General features: G+C 32.1%; 1 protein-coding gene and 1 long non-coding RNA gene across 18 annotated transcripts in view; both read left to right on the top strand.

Moving 5' to 3' along the window:
* Positions 1–309: 309 nt before the first annotated feature.
* LOC107998938 (calcium-transporting ATPase sarcoplasmic/endoplasmic reticulum type) overlaps positions 310–17,307 on the top strand; it is a 43,154-nt gene continuing 26,156 nt past the window's right edge. For 4 of the 17 annotated variants that reach the window (XM_062082941.1, XM_062082944.1, XM_028667295.2 and 1 more), the window contains exons 1-3: positions 1,686–1,914; positions 2,971–3,800; positions 4,320–4,512. In XM_062082941.1, coding sequence (XP_061938925.1) covers positions 4,395–4,512 — 118 coding nt within the window. In that variant the 5' untranslated portion in view covers positions 1,686–1,914; positions 2,971–3,800; positions 4,320–4,394. Of the gene's footprint in view, positions 452–1,685; positions 1,915–2,970; positions 3,801–3,928; positions 3,957–4,319; positions 4,513–17,307 lie in introns of those variants that run through there. The other 13 variants (XM_062082943.1, XM_062082950.1, XM_017058499.3 and 10 more) reach the window with 6 other exon arrangements.
* LOC133667065 (uncharacterized) lies at positions 4,527–14,705 on the top strand. Its single transcript, XR_009832187.1, has 2 exons — positions 4,527–7,134; positions 7,313–14,705. It is a non-coding gene; the product is annotated as an uncharacterized LOC133667065 (long non-coding RNA).

The raw sequence follows: 17,307 nt of genomic DNA, 5'->3' as shown, positions 1-17,307 counted from the left end.
CGAGGTTCGTCGCTTCGTTTCGTTGAGCAGCGCAGGCGTTGCCCTTTGAATGTTTGTTTGTTTTCGTCCTCGACACCCTTCATGTAAAGAGGAAACCGGAGAAGCAGTGGATACCGCGCGTTCTCACTTTACGATGTTCAGGGAGGAGTAGCGGTAACACGGGATCGTCGTATTAACGGAACAAGAGAGAAAGAGAAAAAGAGAGAGGAAGAGAAGCCTCGTTAAAGTTTGACGAAGTGTGACACACTTATTATTTTCTGTTTCTTTTTTTTTTCCTTTCCATTGTTCGATCCGCCACATATTCGCGCGTGGCCGATCGTAGAATCGCAAAGTGCAAGCAGGACCCAGTCCGCGCTGGTCCTGGTTTTATACTACGACTACGAGAAGAAGAAGAATTGGAAGAATTCGGTAAAGAAAGAAGAGGAAGAAGGATAATCGAAAAGAAGCATTGGTAAGTCTCTGCTTGCCGCGCGAGCAACATCATCAGGTGAACACAGGATGTTTCTGATACCAATATAGTGTTTCTGTGACCGACGATAACTACATGTATACATACAGTGTGAAACGAGATTAATGGGAGCTGTAGAAAATGAAAGTGTTGTGTGACCGATAAAGCTAAAAAGGACTAGCCGAAATCGAAAACCGTGAAACGTTTTATTGTGAATCTTTTTGATGGACGGATCAATGGAGAGATCTAAGGTCTGGTTCTTGAAAGGGATAGCCTAGTGTGTTGATCGAATCTCAACAACTTTTGTTCGGTGTACAGTGATCGATGAGTAATAAAAATTGGAGAGATCTTCGATGAAATTGGAAATTTAAGGAACTTGAAGTAATTACGAAATTGTGTACAATTAGATGTAATTACGATACATTCGAAGATTTAGATTCGTATAGGAAATTTAATAAGTAATCGTGGATTATATATCGTATAAGAAGGATAAATTTAGTAACATTTTCTGTGCACGTGAAGATATCGAAAATTATGAAAGATCGTACGTCACGATCTATGATCAATTTCACATTGTCAAAAGTATTTAGTGATGTATATCGAATCAACGTCCAGCGAATATTGGTTGCTTCAAAGTGTATCCACTAGCCTAAGTACCCAGCCAAACTAACACAATGTATATTGCCTCATTGGATGTGTCGATGTGAACCTCACGTTACATATAAACACGACCTCTACTTGTTTGCCAACAAACGTACTGCATTTCCTATCTTTATAGCACATCCACCATTGCATCTCATCTTCAAATAGAAACTGTTCCGCCACGCCGCCAACCATCCCGAATATTATATCATCGTCAATCTATTACCTAACGATCATCAACATTTAGATTAATTTTTATTCAAATGTTTCATTCTCCATCCTTGTACAAGTTTCTTTTAACCACAGCAAAAGCAAACGAAACTAATTAAGAAACTTCATTTTTATCGTTAAATATTTCCCAAAATTACACGATTCGAAAAAGTAAGAAAATATTCTCTTCTCTAAATCACAATTATCGAACAAAATTAACTATCTTCTAATTAGTGGAATAAAGATAGGAGTAGCTCGAGAGATAGTGATGAACATTGGCAAAGAGTGTGGCTGGTGGCCATCTCTGCCAAAATAATTAGGAAGTCGTCGTCAGAGACGTGCTAAAATGGTCCGCTGGGGCACGCGCGATTTGGCCGGCTAGTCGCGTCCCGGGCGTTCGAGCGAGCTGGTCGCCCGGTCTGTAGTTCCCAAGTGTTTCGCCAGTTCCATGCGACCAATTGACCAGCCTTAATCGTTTCGTCTGTCCGCCTTGTCCGTTCATTCTGGCGCGCGATTTTCTTCGAAGTTTTCATCCGCGACTTTCAATTATGATCGATATTCGTTCAGGTTCCTCATTGCCACGGGACAGTCGCGCGTATTAACGTCGAAAGGGGGTTAGTTGGCAGGATTTTTCGAATATTTCTGTGTATTTGAATATTTTTTCATTTTTTAACAGAAAGAGAGACGAAGTTGAGCTTTCGAATTTTTTTTTTTTTTTTTTTTTTTTAATTAAGATTATTGGATATTTGCTCGAATGAGTGTATTATATTTACAAATCGGGTTTCGGAGACACGGAGTCGCCGATTCCGACGACCGTAACCCCGATCGACTCCCCCGCTACTCTTCCATTCACGCTTAAGTTTAGCGCGAACCTTGGCTTCTACATTTGCTACGTTGGCTGCGACCTTTGCACTCCATTCGGGTTTTAAGTCGTTGACCTTGAACATGTGACGATCCAATGACTTTGGGAAACTTAGTATCGATATCAGTTTCGTGTATAGGATAATTTGGTATTAATGAGTCGGTTTTTTAAATTATATTTCATAAATGAATATATGGGTTCGTTTCTTGATAATTTTTTTCTTTTTTTATATACTTTTATTTCATGTTTGTTTCTATTTTCTTGGTTCTCTTCGTGAAATGTACAGGTATATAAATATGTCAGGAACTTGGAATAAAATCGTTGATTAAAAAATTTTTGATTAAAATTGTTAAAAATTGGTTAATAAAGATGTTCTTTTCATTTTTGTATTTATTTAGAAATAAAATGATACCTGTTATAATTTCTTGCGTTATGCATGTTGGTTTATGATGTTTAGAATGATTCGATGCGCTCAATTCAGTTTTACGACTAACATTGCTATGGACCGATGAATTACGATTATTGCAACAGTGAAAAGTTATAAATTCAATTTTAGATACACGCGTGGTTGCTACACATTAAACGCTTTGATATTAATATATCATATTACGTATTTCATTTATTAAAAAAGAAAAAAAAAAGAGAGTAAATAACGAAAGATATAAATGTTTATTTGTAATACATACAAGAAAAATTTAAATATAAGATTAAAAAAAATTCTATATTCAAATTCTTCATTACGTAACGATCTTAAAAATTTTCATTACAATTTGAAACATTTAGTTGTTTTGTTACATAACGAAACCAGTTAAATGATCAACAATCGATTTGATTATCCATTATTTGTGATTGAATTGTTCAATCGGCATGAAAAGTCGATCAAAGTAGCCAAAATGAAATTATAAAACTAATAGTTATATAACGACAATATAGTGATGTCCTTTGAATGTCTTAAAATACGCGCCAAGGAAATAGACTAGCAGAAGACCGAAAATAGCCGAATGCGTCATACTTCACGAACACTGTCCAGCCAATGGTATTGCTCCACATGCTCGGTTCATTCGACTCGCACGCATTTTCCTACTGGACGCTGCGCCGTATTGTGACGTGTTTTCGCGAAACACGAATGTGAACGGACGAATTGTTATAACAGAAATTTCATAATTTTAAAAATAAAAATATATTGAGCTTCGAACAATCATAATACATTAAGATATCGTCGATTAACTTTATATTTACGTTGACGCAAAATTATAGACGCGCGCGGCAACTACGCTGCAACTTGTTAATGGCGCACTCCGCGAGGTGGCGCACGTGTGCAATGATTTGCCGTTCGCTGTGTCAGTCTTACGGAAGAGGAGGTTTGCTTAGCATTTAGGAAAAATATTTCGTTAAGAAAATGACGTGTGTCTCAAATTTCTGTGCTCGCGTATCGTGATACGTCATAGAATTATTCCTTTCAGTGTCCGGCAAGTTTATTCGTGGCAGTTCGTTTCGTTTTTTTTCCTCTCTTCGTCTTTCTCTTTCTTTGTGTGCTCGAGTGTATCTTAGGGACCTGTAGCTAACCTAAATATTCGACAGCCGTAACGTAATTTCTCTGTGACACGTCGCCAACGAATACTTCGTTATTGGTCCTTGGTGAGTTTTCTTGTGTTATTGAACTTGTCATATATTTAATGTCGAACGATTAGGAAAAATCACGATATATATATATACATATATATCTTGAAAAGTTTTTGCATTCGACTGAGAGTTTAACCTGAAACGGTTTTGGATGGTAATCGTGAACACGCGGTAATTTTTTTTCTCCTCATATTTATTTAACATGTTCTTTGATACATTTCTCCAAATTGTAAATTTTTATGAAATTTTTAAACAAAATTATGGAATTTATTAAAAAATTCTCTTCATCGTTAATGATATTCTAGTTTTTGATGATTAAATACGCCGAAATAGTTATCTCTGTTATTTTATTATTTGCTACTAATTCAATCAATTTTTATTTCTTAATATTAATTAGTTTTATTATCATATGTATTTGATATTCATATAAATATGAATTTATTTGCGCATATGTTATAATATTTAAATGAAATACATTAATATTTATAAATAATGAAAAATTAATCTATAATTTATTGTATGTTTGAATTACAGAAAACTATAGTGTGAATGAACGTGGACAGTCATTGAACAGATAAGATTAAGTGACGTATTAATATAGAGGTAACCATGGAGGACGGCCATTGCAAAACAGTGGAAGAAGTATTAGAATACTTTTGCGTTGATTCTGATAAAGGATTATCTATTGATCAAGTTAAGAGGAATCAGGAGAAATATGGTCTCAATGGTAAGTAACCTTTTTCATACTGTGTATTATATTTATCATATTTTAATATCGATGGTTCATACATGCAATGACCATTGTTCTTATTACTACAAATTTTATTATTATTCAAATTGCAATCAATCTCCATTTTCTAGGATATTATATTTATATATTTATTGCATACACATAGTGTATACAATATCATAAAATTGCAGCATAATTACAGTTTTTGTAATCAGTTTATAAATCAAAAGAGAAAATTAGAATTCACACTTTCATTTATTTATATAAAGCTAAAAAACGGAAAGAGCTAGCTATTTAGAGGCAACGTTATATAATTATAATTCAATGTATCAGGAAACTATTTATTTGACAAAATCAAGCAGCGCGGTAAAAATGATTTTATCGAACTAGTTGCTAGCATTAACCCATGCACGACGCGCGATACTTATCCCCACCATGTATGCTTCACTGCCAGTGCTTCGTACACGTGTTCGAAGTTTCTTCAATAGCCTGTATCCCTAAAATCTTTTAGCTTTCGAAAGTTATTTTACGATTTTATCTTTTTTTTAAATATTTTAGAATAGTATTTTATTTAGTTATTCAATATATAATAATAGTATATATATATATATATATATATATAGAAAATTTAAAAGATTAACATAGATTAATTATATTCTAAAAAATATCTAATTCAATGTAAGATGTGGAGAATTTAATCTAAAAATCAAGTTAGTTTAAATTCAAACAATTTTGTGTTCGTGAAATTACGATTATATGATTGATAATAAATAAACACAAATAGGAAGAGGATTGATAATATCGATAAATGATAAATATCAGAATTGAGTGTTTGATTATCTTCTTGTAATATCTTGTATAAAATTTTAATTTCACACTTCTATTAAAGAAATTTTTATCTTTTCTTTTTCGATTAATATCTAAAAAGCAGGGAAACGAGAGAAACGAAACAAGGTTGCTGCTTTACGTTGTATTTGAAAAATAATAATAGATCGTGGATTGTCAATAGTGTATCCTTGAATCATTAGTACCACAGCATTCATGGACGACCAGTCGGAAGATATGTGCGTGTTGCACTTTTTCTGAAGCAGTATGGAATACCTGCAGGTTGACGTAAAATCGATCCGAGATGTGTTTAAATAACGTTCACGCGTAATTTAATATGGTTCTCTCATTGAATATGGTCGATTGAAATTACAATATTTATCGGAAGAAACCTATTGACATTTCCACATACGCATGACCTACTTTCGTATTATTTTATTTATCGTTCATTTAAATAAACATGAAAGGAATTAGATGGATATATAGAATTTTCATTTTATTTTTCATCGATAGATATAATTATTCATATTTGAATTTATTCCGCATATAAATATTATGAATATTATTAAAAGAAAAAAGAAAGAATAGAAATTATTAGATAATCTATTACGATTTGTATTATGGTATTATGGTTTTTTATTTGTTATGATTATTATTATTATTTAATCTTTAAATGATTCTATTAAAAAAAGAATATGAATTATTTATGATTATTAGCGAATAATTATTTCTCTCTGCAAGAATTCAATTATCATCTCAGGTTTTGTTATTTATTTGATTCCATCTTACTTTACTTATATTTTCTAATTAGATTATTCATTTGTTTAATAGGTTACAAAAGTGTTCACACGTTTATTTATATATATAATTAGAGTATACATTTATTCTTTGTTACGAACAATTCTAGTCAACATATGATGAATCAGTTGATCAGGACAAATATATATGTAAAGCTCGATCACGTTCGAAAGACAGGAAAGAAGAACCGTTACGCTAAGAGAACACAATCCTTTTCTTTTTTTCGTAATCGATATATACATGTCAATGTAATCGCATATGGTATTCATCGTTTATTTCCGTAGGAACGCTCGTTTAGTTGGCTAAACATCGAGTGCCAGATATTCTTCTCTCGAGGAACGCTGATAAATAATCGGAGTGATTTACGCGATCTAAAAACGATCTCGCATGTTCGTGGGAATCTCGAGATATAGAAAATTATTTTGTTTAGGTGTATTTTATTTGGATACAATTGACTAAAATTGTGGGCAATCATTAGAACTGAAATAGCTGAGACAGGAAATAAAAATTTTCTATTTGTGTCTAAAAAATAAAAAAAGAAAAAATTATCTGCTAATTTTATCATCTTTTAAAAGCATCTTAGATTGCTCATAAGAGTAATTGTGAATGAAAGTGAAAAAAAAAAATAATGAATATCGAGTTCAATAGCATTGTCAATTCCTCCTAGAGTGGCGAGAAAATATTTTTTTTCTTTCTTTTCATTTTACACTGTTAAGTTTTTCATATTCGACGGAAGTTTGCCTTTGTCGCGTCGAACGAGTGCAAACTCTCGGAACAAATTACGAAGTGTTTGCTCAATCGTATACGACGTCGGTCGGAAAAGTTGGCGATTATCGCGTTATCTGTCGATTTACAACCATGGATGCTGATTATTATAAATGTGTTTTTCTTTTTGCTTACCACGACTTAGGTATTGCATCGATTCTGCGGTTTTCCATGCGATTCGAGATTTAAACTCGAGATTATACAAATTGTGTATAAAATATAGAGGAATCTGTTTATTTCGAAATCATAATTCGAAGAATATAATTTCTAATCGCTATATTATTCACGATGAAATTTTCTTTATAATTGCTTGAAAAAGTAAAATAAATTTTTAAATATTTGATTCTCGAGCAAGCATCGAATATTTTTGTAAGTCGTAAGAATATAGATAATCTTTAAAAAATTCCAGTTTTATTATTCACTTTTATTACAGCTTACTATATATATATATATATTTAAATTGATCCATTTTGCGTACTTTTCAATTTAAATTTCACATACAAGTATGTATTTCCACCAAATATTTATATATTCCCTAATTTGCATTATTATGATTTCACCAACTCTCGTGTATATAAACGTCAGATACATTATTATACTATAGATATATTATTATAGATGGAATATTTTAAATTATTTTACTATTTCCATATCATCTCATTTAAGCAAAGATAAAGTTCCTTAAAAAACGAATATGTTTGATATAAAATTTGAATTTTATGATTTTTACGATAATCGTTTTCGTTTTATTTTAAAACTCGCGCTTTATTCTTGCTACATGCATGCACTCTCGCGGTCAACATCTGCGTTACCTAGGGCCCATCAGTATCCATATTACGTAGTAGTTTCGTCAATTTTTTAAATAAATTTTTTTGTTAACGTTTACACAAATGTATTAACAAATCTCTAAATATACCTACCAAACAATTACAAGGTCAGCATTTCAATTTCTAATTTGTAATAAAAAAAAAATTAATATATTTTCACTTTGCGACGCCCGTGACAGGAAATTATAGGTTAAGAACGCCAGATCGAAATTTCAGACTTCTAAATATAATAAGTAAATCTTCGTAAAGATTACGAATCAGGTAACGTCACTATTTCAATTTTCAATTTATTATAAAAAAAAAAAAAGAAGAAGAAAGATTAAATTTGTATCTCACATCATCTTTAACACAGATTTAACCAGATTAGAGTCAAAGTGAACTTCAAAGTGAACTTCGCGTCACGTTACGATTTACGATTGCTCGCACACGAGTTCGAGAATATAGATTCTTATTCACAGGGAAAATCCATGATTTTCCACGAGACCGAGTTCGATTCTATTCGTTACGATTCTCGATTACGAAGCAAAGTATCGTCTTTCGTTCGTGAAACTGAAATATGACAGTCGGCACACGTCCATTTAGGTTCAGGTTCATTTCTCACGCCGATTAGACGTCGATTGTCGTGTTCCACGGATTCTGTATAATCGTGAATGACGGTATTTTGACCAGATCGACTATCGACTTCGCTCCAAGAAGCGTTACGTACCGGCACATTTATCGAACAGACAAGCTACACATAGTTTCGCTACGTTGCTTACACAACCGATCCTTCATACCAGTTTGCGAAGAACCGCGTCTGGAAACGTTGAAATTCTAAAATTGGATCTCCGCGGTTTGGGTATTCGAATTCCGGGATTAATTCGATTCGATTAGCCGAAACTCTTTCGTGGCTGATCTCATTCCTCTCGTGGCATACGTTTGGTTATTTATACCAATTATGAAATCCGTAGTCAGGATGGCTAATTATATTATTTTATGTATTTCGATGTAGTCTTTTATAAATCTATGAAATGATAGTATCGATCATCAAGCTTCTAGATTTCAATCATCGATTTCTGAAGTATTGTTCGGCTCGCACGTGTCACATTGATCATCCATAACTTTAAACCGAATTTCTTTTGGAATTAAACTTCAAAATTTCTCGAATTCAAAGAGTAATTTATTTTTTTATACGAGTTCTATTTTAATTAATTCTCGATGAAATAAATTGCAGTGAGCCTATATCTGTAAATAAATACATTTATTTTTACTTTTTTCTTTATTTTAAGGATTTTTTCGAAGTCTTGAGCCTTCGAATCTGCTTACGCGTGTGACCCACATTATTTATCGCGGATGTCGCGATAAATGATATCGTAATCGGGGTTAATACACCATGATTACGTTCGAACATTATTATCGGCTATTGTCGTTCGATCTGCTATTTCACACATTTCTTTGCGCGACCGATAAGCGGTTTTGTAGTTTTTTTTTTTCATCGTGACTCGTGGAAACGAGATGCATTGAAAAGTGATCATTGACATGTACGCGAGATAGAAGAAGTGTTATAATTTTATAAGCGATTATACATAAATCATATAAATTAAATGTTTAATTATGAATTTATTTATATTAATTTTCAATATTTCCTTATTACGCTTGGATCTGTTTAGATAAAAGTGAAATTTCTTTTTTAGTATCTTAATTACTTTCGAAAATTAAAAAAAAAAAAACAGTATAAAATGGATCCAAAGATACTATTAAGTGTTTAATAATATTGCAAAATTTTTTTATTTCGACTCTTTAAGTGATTAAAACTTTGATTATTTATGAGAACAATAATTAATATTAAGAACAAGGATTGATTAAAATTTCTCTTCATTCACAAGGATAATTAAAAATAAAAATCATTAAAAATACGTAGCAACAATTAAAACCACGTTTGAAAGTAGTACTTAAATCCTTTCTCACCCGCAAGTATAAATCAGAGAATCATCAAAAATGGATTTATCACGTTCACTCGTTGCGGTCTTGACTAATGAACAGCGATGTATATATACCCGCGTTCGTTTCGCGGTTCGTTTATCCCGTTCCAGAAATATTCGAACGCGGACGTCGACACGTAGATTCTCTTAAACGCGCCACATTTCGCTTCGGTTCAAGCGATTTTTAATTCTTGGTTGAAAACGCGCCAACGTGGCGACAGTAAACTTACCGAGATACGATGCAAATAAGTCTTAATTCTCTTTTCACGGAAGGATAAATTCGAGGGAGGGTAGCGAAATAACTGTAATAACTGCGGTAAATAAGGCTTCAAGATGGATGGAGCCTCGATGAAAAAAAGTCGAGTCTGTTATATATAGGAAGGAATCATCGCGAAATTTGAAATCATCGAGGGGAAAAAAAGGAAAATTTTTATTATCCAAGTCCCATTGGAATTCCATTTATTTACGAATTCTTTTTTCGCGATGGAGAAATTTTTAGTAACAGATCTATAAATTGAACTTTAAGTTTAATAACAGTTAATAAAATTCGAGGAAAATTTAAAATTTCATTTCTTCGAGGATATTTTTATTTTTAGGTCAGTGAATTTTTTATACGCTTGATCGAAAGATATTGAAATTTGAAATCACGAGAAAAGATTCAAAAGAAGATGGACCCTTTTATTAAAATTCAATCTAAATTAAGTTTCGTTCGTCTTCAAGATATTCTTATTTTCGTTGATCCAAATCAAATGATGGAGGGAATGATAAAGGAAATGGACAAATTCGATAAATATCGTTTTCTAGAATTTTTTCGAATTTTCTCGAGAGCAAAATTTAGGAAGAAAATGTTTGACTAGATATATTAATATCAAATTTCAATAATTTTATAACGAAATTGGATTCCGTCCGAGGAATCGAAAACGAACCTTTTAATTTTCACGCGACGAAATAAACGTAATCGCATCGCTTCCTTTTATCTCGCGCGCGCATTACATATTCGCCAGATAACGAAATTACGCTTTAAATAGGACGGAATGGTCTTTAAATCTACGATTGTGCTACAACGTGCCGCCGCATAAATATCAATTGAACAATGTTTTTTATAGAAAAATCTGTCAGATCCCGATGATCGTTGCACATCGTTTATGCAACCCGTTTTTTCCGCTAATTTTCATTCATTGTTGAAGCATTTTGAACCGTGTTCAATTTAATACAAAATCAATATCCGACTATATGGAGTTCAGTCGAACTTCCATTTATTCGAACTATCAGTCAGATTAATTATTGTATTGTTAACAATATAAAGTATAATTATCATATGTTTGCAATATTACGTAAAGGATATTTAGATAATTCTAAGAATGTTTCAAGCTGATCCTCTTAAATTCTTTGATTTATAATTTTACATTGCAATTTAGAACAATACAATAGGCTGTGTATGTAAAAATCAGTCATATATACATGTATATATATTCGAAATTGTCGATAATTTCGAAGAGTAAAATTCGTTTAACGAGTAATTTTCTAAATTGCAATGTAAAATTTCTCGTTAGAAACTCAACACAACTCGCGAAGACATCATAATTCAAAGAGGATTAAAATCATACCAAAACATTTACTTTCCTCCGGAGCATGGATTGTGTCAGAGAAACTGAAGCATCGTGGTTATCAATTCTTGGAGATATATTTTTTCTTGAACCAGACATCGTAATTTTTTTCTTTCATTCCTTTTTTTTTTTTTTTTTTTTTTTTCTAAGTGAATATCTCTAAATTTATTCGATCCCCTGTATATTTTCACGAAAACTATCAGGAATCACCACACGCTGCGATATAAACGATTTTCACGATTATATATGAAACTAACGTGTACCATATTACTCGTTTGAAGTGAAAAATAAGTTCAAGGTCTATTAGGTTCCATATGAAACGAGAGCTTTATTCGAATTCGCGAACAGGAAGAAGCAATTACGGAATTGTTTTTTTTTTTTTTTTCTCGTGAAAATAATCAAGGAAAATGACTACTATTTGGAGAGAAGAGACCAGAGTTTCTTTTGGGGATAGTTGGAACGAGTTTCTTGTCTCTCGCGTAGACAATAGACGTTGGAACATGAGACATAATTACGTGTCGACTTTAAATCATTTTTAATTTCACGTTTCTTTAATCGGTAATTATTCCCTCGAAATTTTTAGAAAAATATTCCGAGATAATTGTAATGGTGTAAAAAATTCTCTTATTTTATATTTCATCAGTTAAAGAAGATGGATAATGTTGAAACGTTTTATTTAATTTAATTTAAGAAAGAGTGTGGGATAAAAAAAATTATTTCAATGATCTCTTTTATTGCATTGCGGAATAACGATAGAAGGAGATGATTATTTAAAAAGAATCGAGAGACTGAAACTCTAAAAATCTTTCGGAGTTTTATTCTAGAGTTTATTGACGTCATCATCGTCAGACGTTCTATTTGAAACAATAACAGGTTTCTTTTAAATAAAGACGATCTCGTGGAAGTATGTAAAATTCGTGTTACGATAGTGATTCATCCTCGTTGAATTTTCTCCTATCATTCACCAGAGAAATCTCCTAGTCATTGCCTAGTCCATTGACTTTAAATCGCTGTTAATCGGAATTGATTCTTCGTTGAATTATGTTTCTCGAAGAGAGCGAAAAATCATAAGCATTGTGTTTAAAGAGGAACGATAAACAGGACGGAACGAGGGAAGGAAGGTCGTGAAAAGGTTGCAAAGGTTGTAAAAAAAGAATAAAAATAAAAAATCGTAAAGAACTGTGGAAAAATTATAAAAAGCTGCAAATATAAACAACTATAAATCCGAGGGAAGATAAAAGATACTTTGCTTAAACTAATAAAAAATAGCTTGCTTTTTCGTAGACAACTTTTTGCGAAAAATTAAGTATTTAAGAGATTTTGTACTTGCGACACGATTCTTTCAGGGGAAAGAAAATTATACAAAAATTAATCGAACTCTATTTTACCGCTGCGAATTTTAAACGATCCTCGGATTATACTCGAACCGAAGAGAATTAAAAAATTTGCAACTTTTGGAAGAAATGATACAAAAAAATTATTAATCGATCATTGCTCTTAAATGGAAATTAAGGCGATCAATCTCAATTTTCCTTTCTAAAATTTCAGCCACGAATTATACTCGATAATTACCATATTAAGCATTTTGATACTTCAATTACGAAATTGTCTCAATCAGCGATCTATAGTCACGAGACCCGCGTGTAATTTCATCTTTCGAGTTTATTACTCTTCGAAGTGTATATTTATAGAGTTGAACGTTGCGTATACTTGGATTTTTTTTTCACGAGATTGCGATTCCAATCTGTCTAACATTTTTTTTTTTCTTTAATCATGAATCGCGCATCATTGTAAATTAGCACCCGAGTTCGATCCGAGATTTCGAGGAAGAATTAATATTTCTTGTTTTCTTTTATTTTTATCTCCTTTTAATTTGCAATTTCGAATATAAAATTGGACGATGGATGGAATATCGATTTCTTTTTAACGAGAATTAATCCAATTTAAATTCGAAGTCGATTCTTGGGATTGTCAGTTTGTAGAATATTGGAAATCGTGGTAAATTAAATATTGAAATTAAGGGCGATTGTGGCGAAGGGAAATTGTTCGGGTTTTCACGAAAGATCATTCCGAGGAGTAATAAAGGAGGAAAGATATTTTTTTTAATTTTCGATTCATTCGTTCATTTCCCTGACAGAAATTACGTCGTGGAATAATTTCAAAAATAATTTAAATATCGTGGAAACGTTTTAATCTAATCTAATCTAAATGTAGCGAGTCCAATTTTCCTTAGAATTTGTTTAGAAAAATTGCGAGATATTTTTTTCTTTTTTCGTGGATAAATAAATAAATTGAAATCGCGATTGATATAATAGAGGGCAAAAGTTTCACAATGAGATGGATAACAGGTGAGAAACGCACTGTGAATATTACGTACGTAAATGTTATCGCGAATATTCATCGTTATTGCCGTGCCATATGTAAATTATCTCGTGTCTAGATCAGTCGCTGTGAACACAATATCGTGTCTTTTATCCCTGTTACGATTTTCAAATGTTCCATTTATTTTCCCTTTTCTTTTCCTTTTTCTTTCCTTCTTTTTAATCAATCCATTTTTATCTTTCTCTTTTCCTTCATTAATTCCACATTAACTCGGGGCCAATATCGATGATGGGAAAATTAAATCGTAAATTTTGATCGAACAAACGATTCACGAAAGAAGGAGATATTAGTGACGATTTTTGTAATGAAAAGATATCGAAGGAGAAGAGTTAGAATGGAATTATTCAAAGTTAAAAATCAAAGATGTTTTGTTCTCTGTACAAAGCTAGATTTTTATATTTAAATCGAGATAAAATCTCTCGTTTCCGTATGGTTGCGAATAAACGATGATATTATTTAGCTGTTGCGCATAGGCTAAATGCCAGGGTTACACGGTCACGAAATGCGATTCATGCTAAAACATTTTACAATAAACTGTCTACAAATTAGAAGGATAATAGTTGGGAAGACGTAAAACAACTGGTGAATTTCGTACAAAAAGCTATATCCGATGTTAACATTGAAAACAGATTGGAACACGGCGATAAAACTCGCGGAAATATCTTTTCGGGTGCAAAATAAATCATAAAATATTCTACATTCTTCTTGTTAACACGATTTAAATATACGTTTCTGGCCCATTTGAAACTTCATGGATTCGAAAAGAGGCGTGTAAATAGTAAATAATTATGCTTCCGGAACTCGATTTAAATCCTTTGTATACGTTCTGATCCGTTTTTCACGTCTTGAAAAAGAACGACGAAGAACATATATGTGTGTGTGTGTGTGTGTTTGAAAATTTCTTACTTTTACTCGAAACGAATATTTTAAAAAAAAAATTGTATAAAAAGTCTTTAAGCGTGTAAATAATGCAATTATATTCCACGATTATATTTGATTAAATAAATTGCAGGAAGGAAATATTTTAAGATACAAAATTCGTTTCAAATTCTTTCAATTTTCATTTTTGAGATTTAATAAAAGGGAAAATAAGGGAAGAGCGATCAATGGGAAAATATACGACCAAGTTTCTCCCTCAAATAAATGTACGAACGTTTTTCATCATCGACGACAAAAAATAGATTTAAAAAAAAAAAAGATTAAACGGAATAAAAATGTATAATAAAATTTCTTAAATAAAATAAAATATCGTTTCACGGTAGAATAAATGTCCTACAGTGAGAATATATGGCTCAGACAGAGGGATTAAACGCAATAACGAGCAGTAACTTTGAAGTGCGGCCTTAAAACGAATTAACCCCATTTGCCGCGATAACTTCTAATGCAATTTCACCGTAACACGCGCGATTTTACCGAGCACTGCCCGATTTTTAAACTGTCAACATTCCTATGGGCGCGAATACATTTCGAAGAAAGAAACTAAACATTCGAGAGTCGTACATTTTGAAGAATTGTGCGAGAAATTAATTTTCACTCCCAACTCGGAGTATGATCGTTCGTTCTCTCAAAATAACACTCTCCGCCACTGTTTCTCGGAGAAATGTTGTTAATTTGTCAAATGGATTTACATGTTACGAGGAAAATATATTAAGAAGGGAGAATTTTTGGTGGATATAAATTCTTCTCGTACGTTCGAACGGAATAAATCTATGCTTTCGCGTTAAAAGGAATCGTTGTGTTACTTGTGCGTAATGTGGACAAAGTAGAAGGTAACTTGGCGGGGAGCTGTATTAATAATGAATTAGATGGCTAGGTGGCCTGACGTGGTTGCTACGCTTCAACTCGACCACGTCAGGTGTATGCTCGCGATGAATAGACCAGGTACGAAGAACCAATAACAGCAAGATTGTTTGAATTCTCGTCGCGTTATAATCCTCTAGAAATAATTAACGCCTTTACTTTTCCCGATTCTCTTCTCTCTCTTTCGATTTCTTTTTTCTTTTTCTTTCAAACTTTCTTCTCCTCGGTTTTAAATTCGTTTAATTCGAATTTTCTTTCTTTTCAAATTTTTCTTTTCTTTTTTCCGCCTCCATTCTTCTATCCCCAATTTTTCTCGTCCTATTAATTTTCACGGCTTTGAGGCAAATAATTTTGGTGACGTTTAATATTGTTAAAAACTCGTTCTCTTATGGAATATTTTCGCAAATGCACGTAAATTTTTAATGTCGCCCAACAGTTTCACAGAATATAAATTATGAATATGGATTAAATATAATACTGACTTAATCATTTCATGCATATGTAATAGATTAATCATTGCCGTACATGGTTAATTGTGAGCCGGCTAAAAAGGTCAAAGTATTTTCTCATTATAATACGTCAAGTATTATAATAATTCAATACGTGGTAAATTAACACTGGACATTCCTTTCTCATTTTTATCCCTATAACGTTTTATTATTACAACAAGCGAAAAATAAAAAAAAAATATCATCGATTTTTAATAATAATAATAATAATAATTAAACGATCACGTGGGCGGTTATATCTCCGTTTCCATTTCAATCGAGGGAACGAGTTTTACGTAATTGAACCGAGTTAATGATTCTCCAATTTGCACGAAGCTGTGTCATTATCTGCGTATCGTCTTATCTACCGATTTACAGAAATTAGAATATTTACGATCTTACTGAACATCGATATAAAATTATATTAATAATATAATATTTCAGAATTTTGAAATATATTTTTTTTTTTTAGTAGATTTATATAACTGTATAAATAATAATTCTATCTATTTCATAATTCATCTTTTGTAAAAACAAAAAGTGTAGTACAGATTTAATTTGAATAAATCACAGGAAAAGATAAATTACGTAATATCGTAAAAATTTTTCATGATGAAAGTTTCTCTATCCGAACGTTCGCCTCTACTCTCGGCTAAAATACAGTCTACAATACAGTTTGAAAGTAGAAAACTCTTCAAACACGAAATTTGGCAAAGAGAAGTGAGACATAAATATTAATTGACTTTCGCTCGAGACGGACACGAGAATCGTTAGAAAGAAGCAACGGATAGTTATATCTAGGGGAAAAGAACTAGCCTGGTGAAAATTTGCCGCAAAGTTGGAGGATAATTCCCTCGTATAATTAACCCATTCACGGCCAAGCATGGAGTAGGATAAGACGATTATAGCAACAAATTTCACGCTCGAATTGAATCGATCGATCGAAACATCTTCGAGTGACCGAGTATCTGCACGTTAGACGCTTTCCCTTGCGGATATGCTGTGTGAAAACGAATATACGTGTTGCATTGTCTCAACGAGGATATGAAAGTGATGGTGAAATCGAAATATTGCTTTTTTTATGGAGAAATTTTTCAAAAGATTAACGATGAAATTTCTTAACTTTGAATGAGACGCGTAAATTCCTTTTGATAAATTGTTAATGAAAAAGGAAAGTAATCTTTTTTCTATAAAAATTAATCTAATCTTTATTTTATTGATATTAATTTATTAAATTAATTTCTTCGAATGGAAGAGGCGAATGGAATTGGATGATAAAATTTTGGATTAATTACGTGATTTATTGCGTGAAATTTTTTTTATTTAATAGAATACAGTA

This window comes from Apis cerana, linkage group LG12, assembly GCF_029169275.1.
Source record: "Apis cerana isolate GH-2021 linkage group LG12, AcerK_1.0, whole genome shotgun sequence".
Classification (NCBI taxonomy): domain Eukaryota; kingdom Metazoa; phylum Arthropoda; class Insecta; order Hymenoptera; family Apidae; genus Apis; species Apis cerana.
Note: the sequence above shows the minus strand (reverse complement) of the source record. Positions and strands in the feature narration are given on the sequence as shown.